This window comes from Nerophis lumbriciformis, linkage group LG02, assembly GCF_033978685.3.
Source record: "Nerophis lumbriciformis linkage group LG02, RoL_Nlum_v2.1, whole genome shotgun sequence".
Lineage (NCBI taxonomy): Eukaryota > Metazoa > Chordata > Actinopteri > Syngnathiformes > Syngnathidae > Nerophis > Nerophis lumbriciformis.
Window position 1 is genome coordinate 47044097 of NC_084549.2, and position 22159 is coordinate 47066255.

At 37.5% G+C, this 22159-nt stretch overlaps 1 protein-coding gene across 5 annotated transcripts in view; it reads right to left on the reverse strand.

Moving 5' to 3' along the window:
• LOC133608458 (cytosolic purine 5'-nucleotidase-like) overlaps positions 1-22159 on the reverse strand; it is a 121449-nt gene that overhangs the window by 22670 nt on the left and 76620 nt on the right. For 3 of the 5 annotated variants that reach the window (XM_061963708.1, XM_061963726.1, XM_061963718.1), the window contains exons 3-8: positions 8871-8964; positions 8742-8795; positions 7155-7238; positions 7033-7074; positions 6835-6942; positions 4868-4934 (exon numbers count right to left, since the gene is read on the reverse strand). In XM_061963708.1, the coding sequence (XP_061819692.1) occupies positions 4868-4934; positions 6835-6942; positions 7033-7074; positions 7155-7238; positions 8742-8795; positions 8871-8964 (449 nt within the window). Of the gene's footprint in view, positions 1-4867; positions 4935-6834; positions 6943-7032; positions 7075-7154; positions 7239-8741; positions 8796-8870; positions 8965-20836; positions 20895-22159 lie in introns of all 5 variants that reach the window. The other 2 variants (XM_061963701.1, XM_061963712.1) reach the window with 1 other exon arrangement.

The window sequence follows — 22159 nt, forward strand, 5'->3', positions numbered from 1 at the left end:
AGGTAAGGGGACATGGACCTTTTTAAACAATCCGGGATGAGACAGGAAGTCAGGGCCAGTGGTTTTAATGTGATAGTGATGATATCATTCATGTTGTTATTCTGGGTTTTATGTGTGTATATACAGTATATACAGCATATATATATATATATATATATACATACATGTATGCTGATTTTGCAGGTTTTCCCAATTACATAGCATATCGAAGTATCGAATCTCTATCATAGGTCTCTTCAACAGTCAGTGAAAGAATCCAAACCAAATTTTGAATTGTTAATCCGCATTTTATTGCATGTCATAAATATTTGATCACCTATCACCCAGTAAGAATTCTGTCTCTCACAGACCTGTCAGTGCTTCTGTCGGAAATCCTTCCGCTCTCCACTCATTACCTGTATTAACTGCACCTGTTTGAAATCGTTACCTGTATAAAAACACCTCTCCACTCACTCAATCACACAGACTTCAACCTCTCCACAATGGCCAAGACGAGAGCTGTGTAAATGACATCAGACATACAATTGTAGACCTGCACAAGTCTGGGATGGGCTACAAGACAATAGGCAAGCAGCTTAGGGAGAGGGCAACAACCGGTGACGCAATTATTCAAAAATGGAAGAAGTTCAAGACCACGGTCAATCTCCCTCGGTCTGGGGCTTCATTAAAGATCTCACCTCGTGGAACATCCAAGATCATGAGGACGGTAAGGGATCAGCCCAGAACTACATGGCAGGACCTGTTCAACGACCAGAAGAGAGCTGGAACCACAGTCTCTAAGAAAACGATCAGTAACACACTACGCCGTCATGGATTCAAATTCTGCAGCGTTCGCAAGGTCTCCTTGCTCAAGCCGGCGCATGTCAAGGCCCGTTTGAAGTTTGCCAATGATCATCTGGATGATTCAGAGGAAAAATAGGACAATGTTTTGTACGAGTACAATCTCAAGAACACCGTTCCAACCGTGAAGCACGAAGGTCGCAACATCATTTTTTGGAGATGCTTTTCTGCAAAGGTGACAGGACAATTGCATTATATTGAGGGGGAGATAGATGGGGCCATGTATTGCGAGATCTTGGCCAACAATCTCTTTCCCTCAGTAAGAGCTTTGAAGATTTTGTGGCTGGGTCTTCTGGCATGACAACGACCCGAAACACAAAGCCAGGGCAACAAAGAAGTGGCTCCATAAGAAGCATCTCAAGGTCCTGTATTGACTCGGGACTTGACTCGAAACTTGAGGGCAAAGACTTGAGACTTACTTGTGACTTGCAAAACAATGACTTGGTCCCACCTCTGGCTGATAGTATATATTCGTACCATGAATTGATTTACGTGGACCCCGACTTAAACAAGTTGAAAAACGTATTCGGGTGTTACCATTTAGTGGTCAATTGTACGGACTATGTACTGAACCGTGCAATCTACTAATAAAAGTTTCAATCAATCAATCAATCAATCAATGTTGTACGAGCATACAAATGTTTTAAATTATATTTTCCTCTACGGTTATATTTATCCTCTTCAGTTGAGAAGACTTGTTGTACATTCATGGGTGGCAGGTTATAGTTTGCTTTGCACATAATTTTAGCTGTTTGCAATTTTACCAAATCGTTGAATTTCAATATTTTTAAATCAATAAATAAAAATGTTTTATGTTCTCTGTACCCAACATTATGTATCAGTCTAACTGATATTATCTGTAACACGGTTAGTGAATGAAGTGCACATTTGTAGTTATTTCCCCATATTTCTGCACAATAACTCAGATATGGTAACACTAGCAAGCAGTAGAGAATATGGAGTGATTTTTGGTCCAAAATATATTTTGCTTTATTCATTATTGAAATATTTCTTGCCACCTTATGTTGCATATTTCTAACCCCTGAAACAATGAAAACACGTCTTACAATACGATCATGCTTTGTCCAAGATGTTTTATAATGTTATTCTGTGATATTTCTACCTAAATAAATGTTATCTGGCAGATTGAAATAAAGTGTGTTGTAATAGCAGCCGCGATATGACAGCGGTAGACTATCTTTGATCAAGTCAGCCTTTTATTTATTACCACTTTCAAACTGAAAGAGAAGCCCACACACATACACCTGCTCCTCCAAAAAAGTTATCTTTCTCTTTTTCTTTGCTCACACTGAGACACCGTCTAATACTGTAAGCATGCCTGCCACTGCCCTCTGCAGCACACATCGGGTAATTACAGTTCACTGCACAGTATTCCCAATATATTATTTGATAATCTGTTCTGATTGATAGTCCACAATGAATGTTTAACAGGCTAAATATTAAAATTTATTAATAAACGGAGAAGGTTAAAACATTATTATGCAGAGATATGAATACCATTAACCTATACAACATGTAATGTACAGAATATCAGAAACCTTTATTCAGGTAGAAATATCACATTATACATTACCTAACATCTTTGATAATCAAACCATGATCGTGACAATCTACATGTTGTGTTATCAACCGTGTATAAAGAGCTGGCCCATGGCTGGCACGGCTCCATGGAGGTGAGTGTTTGTCAAGTGCACAGTAAACATGATTTGCCCTTTTCCCCTCAATGACAGCGTCTCAGTCACATTAGGCCAATTTCCGCGACTTTCCGCATAGATTCAGTTTTTAGCAAACAAGGATTCTATTTACGAATCCAATGACACCTAAATCTATGGTTTTGTTTACTTCCACGTACATTGTAACAGGAAATGGGGCATTTAAAGTTCCGCCGTGTCTCTTTTTATGCTTTGCAGTGGCGCCTAAATGATTGTGACAGCGCATGTGTCATTATTACAACAATCAGCTGGGTAAAAAAAGTACTGATATTCCTATCATTATTCTAGAATTTTAACGGTCTGCTTTGACCGACCCAATTAGGAACCAGTACCTAAAAATACTCGTACTCAGTCAGTATACATCCCTAGTCAGGATGGAGGGAAAGATGAATGCAGCAATGTATAGAGACATCCTGGATGAAAACCAACGCTTCTCATCCAACCTGATGGAGCTTGAGAGGTCCTGCAAAGAGGAATGCACACAACTTCCCAAAGATAAGTGTACTAAGCCTGTGGCATATTACTATATTTTTCCACTACAGAGGACACAGTTTCTCTGAAGATAAAAGTTGAAAGACACTATCGTGAACATTATTATTTTACTTTTGTTACACTGGATGTTTATATTGTGAGTGTAAAGACCCTTAACTGATATATATATATATATGTATGTGTGTGTGTGTATGTATATATATATATATATATATATATATATATATATATATATATATATATATATATATATATATACACACACTCATATACTTACATACTTGTGTGTAGTACTAATATGATTAGAACATTTGAGTATTATGTTTGAGTTTATTTACAGGTGTGTTTATCCTTAACATTCTTGTCACTTCATTTTACACATTAAAACATTTTTAGGACTTTTGAAAAACATTTTTTTTTAAGACATATACCACAGTAATATCTTTCCGTGGGTGTAATACTGGGATATTATCGTACCTTGAGATTTTGATATTGTTGCATCCCTAATAGTAACTATTAGTTTTGATCCGTTTTTATTTTATTTATTGATTTATTCTTATTTTACTTACTCTTATACTCTTATTTACTCTCACTTCTATCTTTAAATGTTTATTGTTTTCACCACCAATGCACAAGTTATATATTCGGTCAGCACCGGTATTTACTTTTCTTTACTTATTTATTAATCTATCTTCATCATTTATTTTAGCTATATCTAATTTATCCGTATTCCATTTTGCGTTGTTTTGAAACAAGGTGTGTATTCAGTAAGTCAGTGACAAGAAACAAAAAATGGTGATTACAAAAACATAATATTTTTCTCTCATTGCCCTGAATAAAATTGATTGAAATATTGAACATTTGCATACATTTCAGTGAGTGAGAAGATGATCAAGTATAGATTATACAGTAAGCGGCAGGGACGTGCGGTCAGGGTAGGCAGGCAAGACGCAGCCTCACTTGTCTTGATGGAAAAAACAACAAAAAAAACCCTCAATAAAACAAATATTATTATTTGTCCATTAATCTTTATCATAAATGTATTTTCTTTATGATTAAAATAGCTTGTTAACGTTTACTTGAGTAAAAAATTGTGTCTTCTTACTTGTGTTTTTGTGTCTTATTGCTGGTCGGCTTACACAATGTCGCTAAAATAATTTATAAAAATACATTTGCAGATACATTTTTACACCACAAATTTCTAGCATTTACACTGTAGAATTTTTTTTGTCAGAAGCAAATATGTTGTTTTACTGCTTTGAATGTAATGAAATGAATGAATGTGATTATTTATATCCAAGATCAAATACTTCTCTAAACTAGACTTTAGGACAAAATGAATGTGATCATACAAAGTATGTTTATATGGAAGATAGATAGGATAGATAGTGTTGCTTTGGATACAGAGAGGTAAGAAACAGAAATATTTTATCTATTTTATTAAAGCAAATGGGAACAAAAAAGTATTTAATTACTTTATCAAATACATTTTGGTCCCATTTATCATACCATAATACCATTATCAATTTTATTAAAGTGAATTACTGTCCTCTTTTTATTATTTTATTGTGCAACTTGTATTAAGAATGATTAAAGCATATGAATTTAAGTTAAAAAAAAAAAAGACAACTAAAGGCATATATGCCTCACATGGTGTAAAGGTCACCGCATGTCACTGATAAGCGTCTGCAATTTTCACAACAAGTTACTTGTTGTAGTTCAACCAACTAAAAAGAGAGATATCAACAGAAACTAATAATGATAATATTTATTTTTTGTCTGAAAAGAGGTCATGCAATTACCTCCGGAGTAAACAATTCCATGCTGTAGAGGACCAGTGTATGTGCCAATCTTCAGTCGACCAGTTTTCTGAAATACACAAACATTGACTGTCAGAATTGGTGCACTTAAACACTTACACTTAGGGCCTGATCTACTAAGACTGCGTGAACAAATTGTTAACTGGTGCAAACCGCCCTATTTAAATGAGGATATTGCGTGAACTTTGCTGCTTTCATCATGCATATCCATGTTAACATGTTTTTTTTTGCGTTTTGCTATGTTTTGAAACATGCAGCAGACCATTATGTACCACTTTTTCTGACCATTTTAGAAGCACTCCTGCAACTGCAACTCCTCCATTTCCGCGCATCTGCCAGTTTGCATGTCCTTTCTAGAAACAATGTAGACACAAAACAGCTCTGGCGAAGTTTTAGTCTTGGCAGATCAAACTGCGTGTGCAAAATGATTACATTTGCATTTTCTACTCCGAGTATTGTGGGCGTTCTGATGATCAGCATATATTCTGCATATTCATGAAGACAGACACGCTAAATGGATTGTGCTCCTTATTTTAAGAGACACAATCCTCTGCGTACAAGCTTAGTAGATCAGCTTTGCGTGTGCTATCAGGTATTCACAAGTTTTAATACAAGCAAACCTTTAGTAGATCAGGCCCTGAGTCTTTTAATTGCATAAGTGTGTTCACACTGAGAAGTACTGTACAATGTAGTACACTGTCAGTACCTGGATGTTGTACAAAACGCGCATAAAATGGGGGCGTGTGCAGTGATGGACACCTACCACCCTCAAAAGTCGGCATCTTGGCTACATAGCAGAAGGGAAGGGACGACTTGTCATGTTTTACATTTCCCCTGTTTGCATTTTTACATCTGCCTTTTCCTCTTGGAGGTGTTTCACCCTCTCTCTCTTCTGTTGATTACAGACTTGGTTGCAGCTGAAGCCGAGACAATTGGGCACACCTGATTCATGTTTGTCTTGTTGCTATTTATGCTGAGGGGAACGGGCAACTCGTTGCTGGCTCTTTCACTTTGTCACGTCTGCCTGTGAAACCTGCCAACACGCCACTGTTTCCAGTTTTCACCTGTGTTACTTTTGGATATTTGTATTTGCCCAGTTGTCTCCAGCTTTCCAGCGGAATGTTTTTGTTTGATATTTAGTCAAATAAATATATTTTTGTTTTACCTGCTGCTCTGCCACTGCATCTGTTGTCCAGAGTTAACTGAGACGTTACACTACTAAACAAAAATCGATGGTAATGGGTTGTACTTGTATAGCGCTTTTCTACCTTCAAGATACTCAAAGCGCTTTGACACTATTTCCACACTCACACACTGATGGCGGTAGCTGCCATGCAAGGCCCTAACCACAACCCATCAGGAGCAAGGGTGAAGTGTCTTGCTCAAGGACACAACGGACGTGACTTGGGTGGCAGCAGATAGGGATTGAATCAGGAACCCTCAAGTTACCGGCACGGCCGCTGTACCAACCGAGCCACGCCGTGGTGTAATGTCCGCCTCGTTTGAAAGTTTGGAGTACATACAAACCAGAGTAAGTCATAATAGGGAGGTAGGTACATATTGTGATTGTTATTGGGTACAATGACAGTAAAGACAGAACTACACTGTAGCCTGTATTATACTTATTGAAGTAGTCACCCTGGAAGGGAGTCCTTACATCTGCGGTCCTTTCTCAAGGTTTCTTCTTTTTCCTGATCTGGGTTTTAAAAAATTGTTCCTTGCCCACATGTGGATTTAGATCATGGGATGCCTTTGCGAGTTCGTGAAGCCAATTGAGACACTCGTAATTACGGGCAATATAAATCTAATTTGATTGATTGATTAATTGATTGAAGTGCAGTAAAACAAATATTTAATCTACAATACAATGTCATTGACTCATAAAGGATATGAAGAAAGAATACTTGATATATACATTTTCAAATGATTGATTATATTGATACACTCACAGTGTCAACCTGACGCAGGACTGTTCCCTCTCCAAAGAACACAGGCTTGCGGGCATCAACCAGGATCAAGTCAAAGTATGACTGCCAGGGCCTGTGGGCTGTACCTGGCTGCAGTACATGCAAATGCACAAAGTACACATATATACATTATTGACAAGCATACACTGCTAATATCAAAGTTAAAGCACAACCATTTACCTTTGGACCATGAGGGAAATCAAACAAGAAGGTCATAATTTTCTAAAAGAAAGCAGAACTAATTACTTGACAGTACTACATTAGCATGCCGTGTTATCTCATTGTACTTCATAGCGTGTCACCTGAGTGTATTCATAATCACTGTTGGTTGCCAGGAATATTTTGGATACTTCACTCATGCGACTGAGAAGGACAGCAAGTTTTGGCTGAGTAGAAAAACACATCAAACAAATTAAGTGAAAATATTTCAGAACATTTAAAAAGTAGTCAAAAGCCACACTTCAGTAGAAGTAACAACAACTTCCAGGAAAAATAAAACATTTCTTGCCAGAAATTGACTTGAGTATCTACTTAAAGGGTTCCATTCTGCTCATTTCAGTTTTTTCATGATATTGGCACCTACTATAGTAAAGTGTTTGAATAAAGTACTCCATAGTATATATCAAATGATGTACTGGGTAAATCTGCAATCTTCTCGTCTTGACCAAAAAGCTCAGATACCGCAGCCCCAACCAAACCTGCTGTGTTGCGATTGGTCACGCATCCAGGGTGGACATTGTTCAGCATGTTTGCTTTCTTGTTATGGTAAGGAGTGTTGGTTTAATGTTAGTTAATTAGTAGTAAAACATTAAACATGTTGTGTTCTTTTGAAATAATTTTCTTGAATGTTGGTTTAATACTAGTGACACTCATATGAGTTGTTAGGTTGAATGTTGGTTAACTAGTCGTGACACACTCAACGTGTTCTTTTTAAATGAGTTATTTAGTCTAATGTTGGTTAACTAGTGGTGTCACATTCACTGTGTAGTGTTCTTTTTAAACAAGGTATTTAAATGGAATGATGGGGACGGCGTGGCGGGGTTGGGAGAGTGGCCGTGCCAGCAACCTGAGGGTTCCTGGTTCAATCCCCAGCTTCTACCAACCTAGTCACGTCCGTTGTGTCCTTGAGCAAGACACTTCACCCTTGCTCCTGATGCGTCATAGTTAGCGCCTTGCATGGCAGCTCCCGCCATCAGTGTGTGAATGTGTGTGTGAATGGGTGAATGTGGAAATAGTGTCAAAGCACTTTGAGTACCTTGAAGGTAGAAAAGCAATATACAAGTATAACTCATTTACCATTTAACTAGTAGTGTAACATTAAACTTGTGTACTGCTTAAATTAGTTAACATTCAACTTGTGTTGTTTTTAAAAGAGTTACTTAGTTGATTTTTGTTTAAATACTAGTGACGGTAAAATTAGTTTTTAAGTTCGATGTTAGTAAACTGGTAGTGACACATTCAACTTGTGTTTTTTATAGATGAGTTATTTAGTTGAATGTTGGTTAACTAGTAGTAATACATTAAACTTGTTGTGTTGTTTTAAATGAGTTGTTTATTTCCCCATTGTGGGATAAATAAAAGGTATATCCTATCCTATTAAACTTTTCTTTTTAAATGAGTTCTACTAGAAGGACAATAAACTTGGGTTATTTTTAAATCAATTATTTAGTTGAATGGAAGTTAACTAGTATTGTCACATTCACCATGTAGTGTTGTTTTTAAATGAGGTATTTTAATGGAATGATGGATAACTAGCAACAATAAACTTGTTGTGTACTTTTTTAATTAGTTATTTATTTACTATACAATATGAATATGAATATGTTGTGTTAACTTTTGATCAATTCACATTGTTTGCTGAAAAATTGTCTGCACTTTTTTGTACTTACATCTTTTACTACATACTTCTCCAGGTTTTCAGCAGTCTTTTCTTTTAAGGACCCCTTTGAAAACAAAAGTGAAAGTAAGCCATTTGCCAAGATAACAATGAAGTGCTTTGGACAAGATTGTTAATCTACCTTGAAATGAACCCAATCCACAGCGTCTCGAACATCCTGGAACATGCTTTTATAAGACATGAAGAGGTCGCCATCTTTAAAGCCCGTCTCACAACTGTGAAAAGAAAACGTATAATGAGACAATGTGGTGCAAGTACAATACTTATTGTATTGTACTTGCAGAATCGAGAAAGAGCCATCAATCTGTCAATCCTTTCCGTGTCCGGAAAGGATTGATGTGGGCTTTGTACCGAGGATGTCGTTGTGGCTTGTGCAGCCCTTTGAGACACTTGTGATTTAGGGCTATATAAATAAAGATTGATTGATTGATTGATTGAGATATGAAAATGTATGAGAACAATATTTTGTGTTTAAAGGTCACAGTAAGAGCAGTTTTGCTTCCTCCAGAGGCCAGCACCATGTACAGGGGGGACTTTTGAGACATAGGCTGTGTTCATATTGCATCTTTTTTGTTTAATCCAATTTTCTTTATGTAATCCTTTACATTACAAAGGTTGTTTTTTATAGTGTTAACGGAATAGGTCACTGCGCACAAAACATGACGTTTATGAAATGGCTCCAATTCTAGTGTAAATCCTGGCATATTTGTGGCAATTTCAAGCATATTGTGCAAAGTCCACATTTTCTTAATCAAATTATTTGGCATAGGAGATTAAAAAGGAAGAGCGCAAGAAATTTGGCACTTGCAGTTTGTGAAGCATTTACTTCGATGCGTGTTCTGAGGAGCGTGTGGACGAGCAGTCGGAGTCAGGAGTTGTTGGAAATTGACGCGACTTCTAAACAGGCCTGGAGATTTGTCATTTTAGGGTCAAAGCCACTTGGCGTTTGGTCTCGTTAAGCTATTGTCAAATGTCAGGGCAGCAAGGCCATAAAAAAACCCCCAATGATTTTAAGTCCACGGTCATAATTGATGTAGCTTAAAGGTGAAGGATGACTACATTTTAATATTAGTTTAGTTGGTTTATTTGAGCAGTTAGGTTGACATTAAACATCGAAAAATAAAATACAAGATATGTTTAAATAAAAAAGCAACACAATGCTCAAAAGGAGTAGACTGAAGCATGTTGCTTATTTATGCCTACGCAGAATTTACATACGGTAGTCGGTTTTCTGTGTCGGTTTTATAACCATTGATTTTCATTAAGTCAATACACGTTTTAAACAGATCACTATATATATAAATGACAAATGATAAATGGGTTATACTTGTATAGCGCTTTTCTACCTTCAAGGTACTCAAAGCGCTTTGACAGTATTTCCACATTCACACACTGATGGCGGGAGCTGCCATGCAAGGCGCTAACCAGCAGCCATTAGGAGCAAGGGGTGAAGTGTCTTGCCCAAGGACACAACGGACGTGACTAGGATGGTAGAAGGTGGGAATTGAACCCCAGTAACCAGTAACCCTCTACCAACTTCGCCACGCCGTCCCTTTGTATATATATATATATATATATATATATATATATGTATGTGTGGGAAAAATGTATATATATATATATATATATATATATATATATATATATATACCGTATATATATATATATATATATATATATATATATATATATATATATATATATATATATATATATATATATATATATATATATATATATATATATATTAGGGATGTCCCGATCCGATCCAAATATCCGATCGGCTGCCGATATTTGCCAAAAATTGCGTATCGGCAAGGCATGGGAAAATGCCGATCCAGATCCAGTTTAAAAAAAAACTCCGGTCCGTGTTTTCCAACGCACCGATTTAAATAATACATTCCACTTTTCTGCTGCTCCGTAATTTCCGTTCCGCATTTTCCAGCACATTTCAACACATCTACAGGTCTGTGAATTCTCACGCAGTTGCTTTTAGCTGCTGGCATTACACGACAGGCTCTTCTCACTCTTTCCTGTGTCTCCCTCTCACAGACAGCAAGCGCACCTTCTTACACACGTCACATACTGTCACGTCATACGTCACATACGTATACGTCCTCCCCGAGCAGAGAGGTAGCAGCATGGCTAACGTTAGCTGTGATGCTAGCGCAGCCGTGCGAGCAACGCTCCCTCTAAGGTGCTCGCCTGTGCAATTGCGCACTGTTTAAGCGTCCTCTGCGCATAGCAAATCTATGCCACGCACAAAATCAAATAAAAAAATAAGCGCATAACAATTTTCGACACACGGACATGACAGAGAAAACAGTTTTCGTCATCATTGTTCAAATATTGTGACGTCTGTCGAGACGCTTATCTCCATTCGGTGCCACACGCCCACACCATCAAAATGCCGAGGCAAAAATTTCCACATCAACACCGTATGAAAAAATTAGTGATTTTTTTAGTTGTGATTTCCTTCTCTGCATGAACGTTTAAAAGTAGCATATATTAATGCAGTATGAAGAAGAATGTTTTAATGTAGACATGCAAGCCTTGAAAGAAAATTTTGAAAATCAAGACTACATTTCCTGCAAATGGGTGCATTTCTACCCTATATTTTAACTTTAGATTTATTCTCATATCAAACTCTTTTGGCTGTCTTTTTGACACTTACATCCGGCGCCCCCCTCCACAACCTGGATTATAAATAAGGTTAATAATTGAATGTGATTATCTTGTGTGATGACTGTATTATGATGATAGTATATATCTGTATCATGAATCAATTAACAAGTTGAAAAACTTATTGGGGTGTTACCATTTAGTGGTCAATTGTACGGAATATGTACTTCACTGTGCAACCCACTAATAAAAGTCTCAATCAATCAATCAAAACACATAGAATCATCATACTGCTGTGATTATATGCATCAAGTGTTCATTCAAGGCTAAGGCAAAATATCGAGATACATATTGTGTATCGCAATATGGCCTTAAAATATAGCAATTTTTAAAAAAAGGCCATATCGCCCAGCCCTAGTTCAATGATGCCATTTCTGTTTGTCATGTATAATTTTGTCTATTTTGTGTTTATCCTTGAATAAACAGGTCAGTTTCTTGTTACCAACCATTGTGTATTATTCAAACTCCCCTAATTCAGCTGGCTAGTTGTTATCAAGAGTACTAAAACCCTTTTCAACATGATTCTGACAACTAAGTAGGCTAAATAACTTTAAACTTTAATACATGCTCGGATAGGCCAGTATCGGTCAGTATCGGTATCGGTCAGTATCGGTATCAGATCGGAAATGCAAAAACAATATCGGTATCGGATCGGAAGTGCAAAAACCTGGATCGGGACATCCCTAATATATATATATATATATATATATATATATATATATATATATATATATATATATATATATATATATATATATATATATAATACATATATGTACAAACACCACCTGAGCATATTTACCTAAATGTACAGTAACGGTATATTCTTTGTAACACATCCGTAAATACAGAAATACAGAGAGGTCATGTTTAGTACTTAAGCAGAAGTTCAAGTCCATGGTACAACTGAAAATTGCTCCTTCACACCTTACACTATGCAATGCACTATGTAATTTTGTTTTGTACCTTTTATTCAAATTTTCTTTACTTTTCTATTAGGTTGGCTTCATAGGTGTTTTTTTATTAATTGTTTTAAAGCCCTTAAGATGGCCATCCAGGCTCTAACAATTATGCACATGGTTTTTATGTTAGTCCTGACTTTGGTTATTTGGAAAATGCCCCTTCCTCTGAAGTTGTAGCACGATTTCCTGGGTTGGAACATTTCTTGGATACTGTAGGGAAGCATGTGGTTGTGTGCCTTATACATCACAACTGCTGTGTTCAAATTGATGCAATTTTAATTTGTTTGATTTAATAAAGCGTGGATTTGTGGGGGCACGATACTCGGCATGGTTAACTACTCTGATAGATTTCCTTTGTAATCAGAAAATTGGATGTATATTTTTTTTATAGGTGTTATCCCATATTTCAATACAGTAAGTAAGGTATGGAAGTATGAAGGAATGATATAGCATATGGAGAGCATTGCGATTAAGAAAAGCTCTGATTTGACATATTATTGCAAATTTTGATAGTTGTTGTTTTTTTAATATTATGCACTTTCCAATTTAGCTTAGTATCAATGTTGAGTCCTAAGACATTTATGACATGTACTCTTTCAATTGTTACCTCATTGATTTGGATTTGGAATTGTTGATTTACTTTTCTGTTTCCAAATACAAACACATTTTAATCAGCATTTTTTTCAAAGTCACTCTAAGTCTATCTTCAATTTTTGAGTCAAATGAGTCAACTCACACCACACCACAACAACAAAGTCTTACTAGCCTACAGTACATTCAAAATAGAACGCATACTGAAGTGTTCCACGATAAGAACACTTCGAGTCATAGTACATTCAGAAAGAACCCACGCTTAGACTGAGTGTTCCTTTTGCCCACAATGACGATAACATGTTGGGGCTTTATATTATTTAGTGCACGGCCAGAAGTGTTTTTTTTATGCGGTTTTCATTCATGTTATACTAGCCTGGTCAAGTGGGTTAGAGAAAACTGGAAACCCACACACATCGTCACATTGCTTTGCTAAATATGAACAGTGTGTTACTTATTATATGCTGAGAGTTGAATGTCTTCAAATGCTTTCACAAATGAATACAACAACTTTTTTACCTTAGCTAAACTCATCAGACTTCTTCATTTAGTGCACTGGGCTTTCAGGAGTGCATTGGATTTAACTCTTGTTTGGCCCGGTGATGCTTTGTGTTGTACACTAGTGGTCCCCAACCACCGGGCCGAGATATTTAAAAAAAAAATAAATAAATACAATTGTTTTTATTTTTTTTAATTAAATCAACATAAAAAACACAAGATATACTTACAATTAGTGCACCAACCCAAAAAACCTCCCCCCCCCCCATTTGCACTCAGTCACACAAAATGGTTGTTTCTTTCTGTTATTAATATTTCTGGTTTCTACATTATATATCAATATAGATCAATACAGTCTGCAGGGATACAGTCCGTAAGCACACATGATTGTATTTTTTTATGACAAAAAATAAATAAATAAATAATAATAATACCATAACCCCCCCGGTCCGTGGGACACATTTTCAAGCAGTTACAAAAAGGTTGGGGACCACTGTTGTACACCACTGTGCTGCATGTGGGACCTCGGCGATTCATAAGAGGAAGAAAATTAAACCCATCACTGGTCAAAGAAGCCGTAATGACATGAAAATCGCGCAGTGAAAAATAGATGCGTTTGTTGGGGCATCACGGCTAATGTCGCCTTCGCGCATATAATTTTTTGAGGGGAAAACGGCCAAACAGAGGAGCAGTGAGAGCCATGGCCGTCGAGGGCGACGTTAAATTCCTGCACTGCTTCTAAAACATTTTGCACCCTGTTTTCAAATCATGTTTGTCGCTTTTTGATGACATGATATAGGTTGGCTGAACAAGACCCATTCGTTAAGACTGCAGGTGCATTAGATGCATTGAAGTCGTTTGTCTGACAAATGAGTAAACAAGCATTTTATTTGTTTTCCTTTCGACATGACTTCTCCTGCTGGGACTAGGGCTGCGTGATATGATAACGATTATCCATACATCCATTTTTTACCGCTTGTCCCTTTTGGGGTTGTGAGGGGGCTGGAGCCTATCCCAGCTGCACTTGGGCGGAAGACAGGACACCCTGGACAAGTCGCCACCTCATCGCAGGGCCAACACAGACAGAGAGACAACCATTCACACTCACATTCACACACTAGGGCAAATTTTGTGTTGCCAATCAGGTGGGAGGAATTCATTTTTAATATCATCCAATTTTGATTAATATCACCATTTTTCATATTGCTTTTAATCTGCCAGTTTTAAAGCATCATAAAAAGTAAACTAGAGATTAGTTCAAATGTGAATTAACATACACAGTAAATAACAAAATCAACTTCCTCCCACCTCCAAAAACATGCACCTGGGGATAGGTTGATTGGCAACACTAAATGGGCCCTAGTGTGTGAATGTGAGTGTGAATGTTGTCTATCTGTGTTGGCCCTGTGATGAGGTGGCGACTTGTCCAGGGTGTACCCCGCCTTCCGCCCGAATGCAGCTGAGATAGGCTCCAGCGCCCCCGCGACCCCAAAAGGAACAAGCGGTAGAAAATGGATGGATGGAACTAAATAAAATGAGCATAGAACAATATTTAAAACGTTTACTCAACAGTAAAACAAATGAGTTCAGATGCAAAAAAGATTTAAATCAATGTTTTTTGTGAAGCTTTTCATGAAACAGCCATGATGCTGATGTGGGTTGAAATTGCATAGTTTCTAACAACCAAAATGATAGTCTCAATTTGAAAATTGCACATTTAGACACAGCACTGTGAAGGCTTTGTTCGCACATCCCAATTGGACATCGTAGGATGTCCAATTGGGATGCTTTTGTCAAAACCAATCTTTTTATGTAGTCGTTCACATTACAAAAAAAATGCGATATCTAATGTGAACTTATTCTGACCCACATGTATACATGACGTCACAAGCGTGCTGCAGTGTTTACGGAAATTAACATAGCTCCAATTTTTGTAGGTCTTATTCCTCCCGCATTAGTGGCAATTCCAAGGATTCTGTGCAATGAAAGTCAACATTTTCTGTACTAAATTATTGCGCATACAGTATGTAACAGGTTAAAATTGAGACACAGTACATGTTTAAAAAAGTAAAAATATTAGATTTGCAAATGTATTCAAATGAGAAGGGAAAAAAATCATCCAATCAAGCGTAAATTAAAAAAAAATCAACATTTTTTTCAATAAATAGTTGAGAGTTTCAACCTATCAGGATTAAAAAAATGTACATGTAAAAGTGCATTTATACTGTTCATTTTCATTGTGTAATTCTGCATGCAAATGTGTAAATCTGTGATCTGTAGTCATTTTGATCCACTGCGATCGATTGCTTTTGTCTCTGCCCACATACTGAAGGGGATTGCTAGTTTTCCTCATTCCACTGAAGCCGTCAGTGAGGAAACACATCATCTTTATGGTTTTTAGGATTATTGTTCCCCATTTCAGGTATGTTGTTATTGTAAAAAATAACATGACTTTAATGTGTGAGCACAAAAAGTGTGTGGTGAAGGTTTTTGAGCTATTCATGTATGAAATAAAGTCGAGGAAGATTGTAAAACATTTTTAGGCCTCTGCTCAAGTAATTTAAAGTGCCTTGTGCTAGAATTGCAAGTGATTTGCATATTAGATTTGACGTGTGCTCACATGTAGATTGTGCAGTATTTTCAGTGTGACATACATATAAAATAGTTTAGTTTTTTTTAGTTAATATAGTACCATTAAATGTATGAAGCTAAACTAAAAACTAAGATGTGTTTTTGGTGTAATTTAAAAAGGGTTTATACTCTCCAAAGCTACGTATCTCCTGTAAATGAAGTATTTATTTATATGCTGTCTTTTGAATCAAAGATCCAACTGAAACGCTCAGTGAAGAAACATATCACTTTTGTCATTATTGCCCCCATTTCAGGGACATAACATATAGTAAATTAAAAAGAAAGAGGGCAAACATTTTGGCTCTCGCAGTTGGTGGGGCATTTCCATGTCTGCTCCAAAGAGCGTGTGGGCGACCAGTCGGGGACAGGAGTAGTGGGACATTGACGTGAGTTCCTGAAACATTATTTTCGCCTGTTTTCTGCTCTTTTATCAACTATTTATTTTTGCAACCGTCTATTTTGATGTACCATTATGACGCTTTTCGGGTTTTTATACATTTCACAGTCCTTAACACTGAAGTTAATTCTCACTTTCTTTTCAGCTGCAGGCGGCAACAGGAGACTCACGTGTTTTAAAGATACTTTACCATTGGTTGAGGCAAAGGCAGTGCTGCGTTTGAGAGCATGTGTTTATTATGAAAACACAAATGAGATCACGTGTGAGTGTGAACCGAGATCGCAGTCTTTTAACTATTTTTCGTGCAGCCCAAGTGTCAATGTTGTGATTTGTGTGTGTGTAAAACAAATCTGTGCTTGTGTTCAACTCTGTGTGAAGCAGGAACCCTCGTTTGGCTTGGTTTTTTTCTTACACATGACTTTTGCTACACTTCTACTGTGGCAGATCTCTGTGTGCAGCAATATATTTGTGTAAAAAAGATATGTCTGTAAGTTCACATTCCTTTTCCATAGGGATGTAACGATAAACAGTAGTAATGATAACCGCGGTAAAACTCCCAACGGTTAGTATTACCGTTGTAAATTAAAATGATTGAAAAACCGAGATTGATAAATGCACTTTGATGAACCAATGTATGTATGTATGAAAACAAGAGACATTAATGTATTTCCCCATTAAGAAATTACATAACCCAATCTTGCTGTCAAAGCAACTAAGACACGGGTCCACAAACTACGACCCACTGGCCCGACCCGGCCTGTCAGCGTTCACAGTACGGACCCAGCGGCATGTTCCCCAGTCAGGAACTGACAATATTAAACTTGAACAAATTAAAATTTGCTGACATTGGGTGGAGTAGTTCAATCATTGACCATTAGCCATTCAGCCAGCCTTTCCCACTAAAAAGCATTCAGAGCAGGCTGAGAAGGGTGCAGAAGATCATGTCCACACGCTGATGTAAAGTGGTCTTACGGGGGCTGAGAACCAAAATTGCAAGCTGCCAATTGTACCAGTCCAAGTAAAGTCTAAAAAAGGAAATACAATTGTCACAACTTACACTTTTTTGGAACAAGAAAGCGCAGCAATTTTTTGTGCAGAGTTTAAAAAATAAATTGCAACTCACAGGAAGGAAAGGACACATCCTTCTGTGCACGATGGGCCAACAGAAGGTCGTGAGCATCAACAGTTTTAGAATTGAAGGTAGCTGCGTTACATGGGGATGAATTCCTTGAACTGCCTAATGTTTATACACAAGAGTCCATGTCAGTAGACATAGGTAATAATCCTACATAAAAGGATATTTTTTTCAAATGGTCTCACCTGAAACATATTCACTTGCCTCAAATTTATGCAGGAATTGAGCTACTGATTGGAACGATTGTGCCAAAAGCCCTGGAGCCTTTAGAAGTGGTGTGTAGTGAGGACAGAGGACTATTTGCCACAAGGACTGGAATGGACTGTTAATGTGGGAGGCAGCGGAGAGAAGACAAACAATAAAATGCTACACATACTGTAACTGTACTGAACAAAAATATAAACGCAACACTTTTGTTTATGCTCCCATTTTTCATGAGTTGAACTCAAAGATGTAAAACTTTTACTATATACACAAAATACCTATTCCTCGCAAATATTGTTCACATATTGTCTAAAACTGTGTTAGTGAGCACTTTTTTGCCAAAATAATCCATCTCACCTCACAGGTGTGGCATATCAAGATGCTGATTAAACAGCATGAGTATTGCACATGTGTACCTTAGGCTGCCCACAATAAAAGGCTACTCTGAAATGTGCAGTTTTGCTTTATTGGGAGTCTTGGGGTTCAGAAAAGCATTCAGTATGTGGTGCGACCACCATTTGCCTCACACAGTAAAACACATCTTCTTCGCATAGAGTTGGTCAGGTTGTTGATTGTGGCCTGTGGAATGTTGGTCCACTCCTCTTCAATGGCTGTGCGAAGTTAAGGGATATTGGCAATAACTGGAACACGCTGTTACATACGCCGATCCACAGCATCCCAAACATGCTCAATGGCTGACATAACCGGTAAGTGTGCTAGCCATGCAAGAACTGGGATGTGTTCAGCTTCCAGGAATTGTGTACAGAACCTTGCAACACGGGGCCGTGCATTGTGAGGCTGCAGCATGAGGTGATGGTCTCGGGTGAATGGCACAACAATGGGCCTCAGGATCTCGTCACGGTATTTCTGTGCATTCAAATGGCCATCAATAAAATGCACTTGCGTTCGTTGTCCATAACATACGCCTGCCCATACCATAATCCCACTCCCACCATGGGCCACTCGATTCACAACGTTGACATCAGCAAACCGCTCTCCCAAACGACGGCACACACACTGTCTGGCATCTGCCCTGAATAGTGAAAATCGGGATTCATCTGTGAAAAGAACACCTCTCCAATGTGCCAGACGCCATCGAATGTGAGCATTTGCCCAATCAAGTCGGTTACAACGACAAACTGCAGTCGGGTCAAGATCACTTTGCGGATGGTGAGCATGCAGATGAGCTTTCCTGAGACAGTTTCTCACTGTTTGTGCAGAAATTATTTGGTTATGCAAACCAATTGTTGCAGCAGCTGTCCGGGTGGCTGGTCTCAGACGATCATGAAAGTGCACCTGCTGGATGTGGAGATCCTGGGCTGGTGTGGTTACACGTGGTCTGCGGTCGTGAGGCCGGTTGGATAGATTGCCAAATTCTCTGAAATGCCTTTGGAGACTGCTTATGGTAAAGAAATGAACATTCAAGCTCGAGTGGACATTCCTGCATTCATGCCAACTGCACGCTCCCCCAAAACTTGCAGCATCTGTGGCATTGTGCTGTGTGATAAAACCTTTTATTGTGGGCAGCTTAAGGCACACCTGTGCAATAATCATGCTGTTTAATCAGTATCTTGATATGCCACACCTGTGAAGTGGGATGGATTATCTTGGCAATTAATAAATAGCTCACTAACACAGATTTAGACAGATTTTGGAACAATATTTAAGAGGAATATGTATTGTGTATAGAGTAAACGTTTTCGATCTTTGAATTCAATTATTAAAAATGGGAACAAAAACAAAAGTGTTCAGTGTATGAACATAATGTTTCATCTGAAGTAATCAGTGAAACATGAAGATTCCAAAGCAAATGGCTCTGATGTAGAGGCAAGAACCAGATCTTCGATGGAAAATAAGAAATAAAAGGTTTCCAAGAGTAAGAAGAAGAGGCACAGGATTGAAGTACAGTACAGGATTCTTCCAGCAATGAGAAGAGTGGAAAGAAGAACGACGACGACCAAGATGGACAGGTTTGCAAAGGTCGCAAAAGGATCGTCAAATTCCAGAAGGATAACAAGCTGTGGACAGAGATGCAGGAAGCCCTCAAAAAGGAGGACAGGAGAAGGCGTACAGCAGAAAGAGAGGCACTGAGGAATAAAGTCAACACATACTTCAGACTTCACAGAACTCGATTTGTGGATTACTTTTTGGATTTTTCTATTTTCTGTGCTTTCTTTCTTTGTTGGTGCGTGACGTCTATTTTGTTTACATTTGACTATGGACATGTTTTTGACATGAAGAATGAAGATGCCGGTGTAAATTATACATTTTTCACGATGCAGGCTTATATAATTGACATTGTTGCTTCTGCATTTGTCTCCTACTTATGTTACTAAGGGTAATTATGAGAACATAATGAGGGGGCTGGTGTGTAGGAGCCATAAATATGTATATAAGGTCACATGGTGTGTTTGTGGGTGTGTATTCACAGAAGGGAAGTATGTGTCACGTGACATTAGAGACGGGCACTATAAAAGGGGCGTTGTTACCTTCAGTTGGTGTGGCGAAAGGAGACAGTAGAGCTGAGTGACCACAATTTTTGTTGACCGCTGTTCGACGCTATAAGCTATTGAAAGCTTTGGACACTTCAACTGCATGCTGTCTACAGACGAACTAAGCAAGTTTCTTTTCGTACATTCTGCTACTTCATTAAATCATTCACGACATTGCATCCCGGAACTCTTGTGTTTGTGCTTTATTGGCAAAACAGGAAGCGTATCAGACACGTACTAAACCCAGCTTTTTACTTTCAGGTTACAGGCCGATTCGGAGTCGCTACACAATGTACGGTACTTTTATGTCTCACCTGGGAAAATTTGTCTTGGACTCAACAATTGTGGCACAAATGCCTTAAGAGCCACCATGACAGCAAACAGTACATCAACATCAACAGTTCAGTGTGAACATTTCAAGTGAAGTAAATGTCAATTAAGTTTCAAACGGGCCTGCATAATCAAGCACTACATGCAACAATATCCATGCATTACCTTGAGTATCGACAACAGTTACTGAAGAAGTCAACTAAGCAGGCAAAGAGGTAGGTTTCTGAAAAAGAATATATTGACATATTGCACATTCAGTATATCAATTAACAACTTAAAGTATGTCACAAAAACACAGTAGATTTCAAAATGACTATTCTGTCAAACAGCTTCATTGTACCTTTGTTGTGCTATGATACATGTCAATAAAATGATTTAAAAATGTGACAATATTCAAGACTTCAAATATTCTTTATTCCATCCATCCATTATACACAATTAATCACAAAAGTTGATATCTGCCGAGATAATGCTCAGTTTGTTTTGCAAATACATAAATAAAATCAGTACCAAACAAAGATACACAGTATAGCTTTTTAAAACACATAAAGAACCTTTGTTTGGGTTTATGTTATGTTTAGGTTTATCATGGAAGTATTATTGTAGAAATACAAATTGCAAATGCATGTCGCAATCTGTATGTGTGTAATCAGATCCACTTATCTGTGATCTAATTTGTGCATCTGTGTTGTGATTTGTGCATGTGTATAAAAAAAATATTTGTGTACACAAGAGCTGATTCTGGCAAATTATGAATCATAAATGTATCTTAGAATTGAGATTATATTTCTCTAGCAAAAAATTTTTTCACAAAAATGTTTATTACACCGATTAACTGGAGAAAACAAAAAAGAACATTCAAGTAGAGTGAGCAGCAGGAACTTTGCTCATTGCTGTTTTTGCTGTTGAGCATAACAACAAAAGGGAAAAACATGCTGTTATCCCCTTGTGTCTACTGGAGTTCTGTGGTTATAGTGTTGCATTATACAACGTTGGGGCTATATATGACTGTTCTATTTGTAATTTTGCCTTGTACGGTTTTATCAAACTGTGCTTTGTGGCAATGCTGCAAAAAATGTGAAACACACTCACTGTCTGTCGTCGTTTGGCTTGAATCCAAAATGACTCCATAGCACCGAATGAGAACCTTTTTTGGGCACGAGTTTGGAAAAGTGACTCACAATTATAACTAGGGATGGGTACCGTTTACATTTTTACGGATAGTAGTATCCAATCAGTGCTAAAAAAGAGAAAACATCCAGATTTTGTTAAAAAAAAAAGCATGTTTATTTATAAGGATTTTGTGACATGCATGTTAAACTGAATTGTAATGTAAACACTTCAATAATGTTAATAACATGTTAAGTAATACATTTAATGATTTAAAATACAATCTATAACATAGTTTCATAACATCACAGCAAAACCAAAATAATTACAGAACACAGTGCATGTGCAAAAACATTCTTGTGAAACCTTATTTTGTCA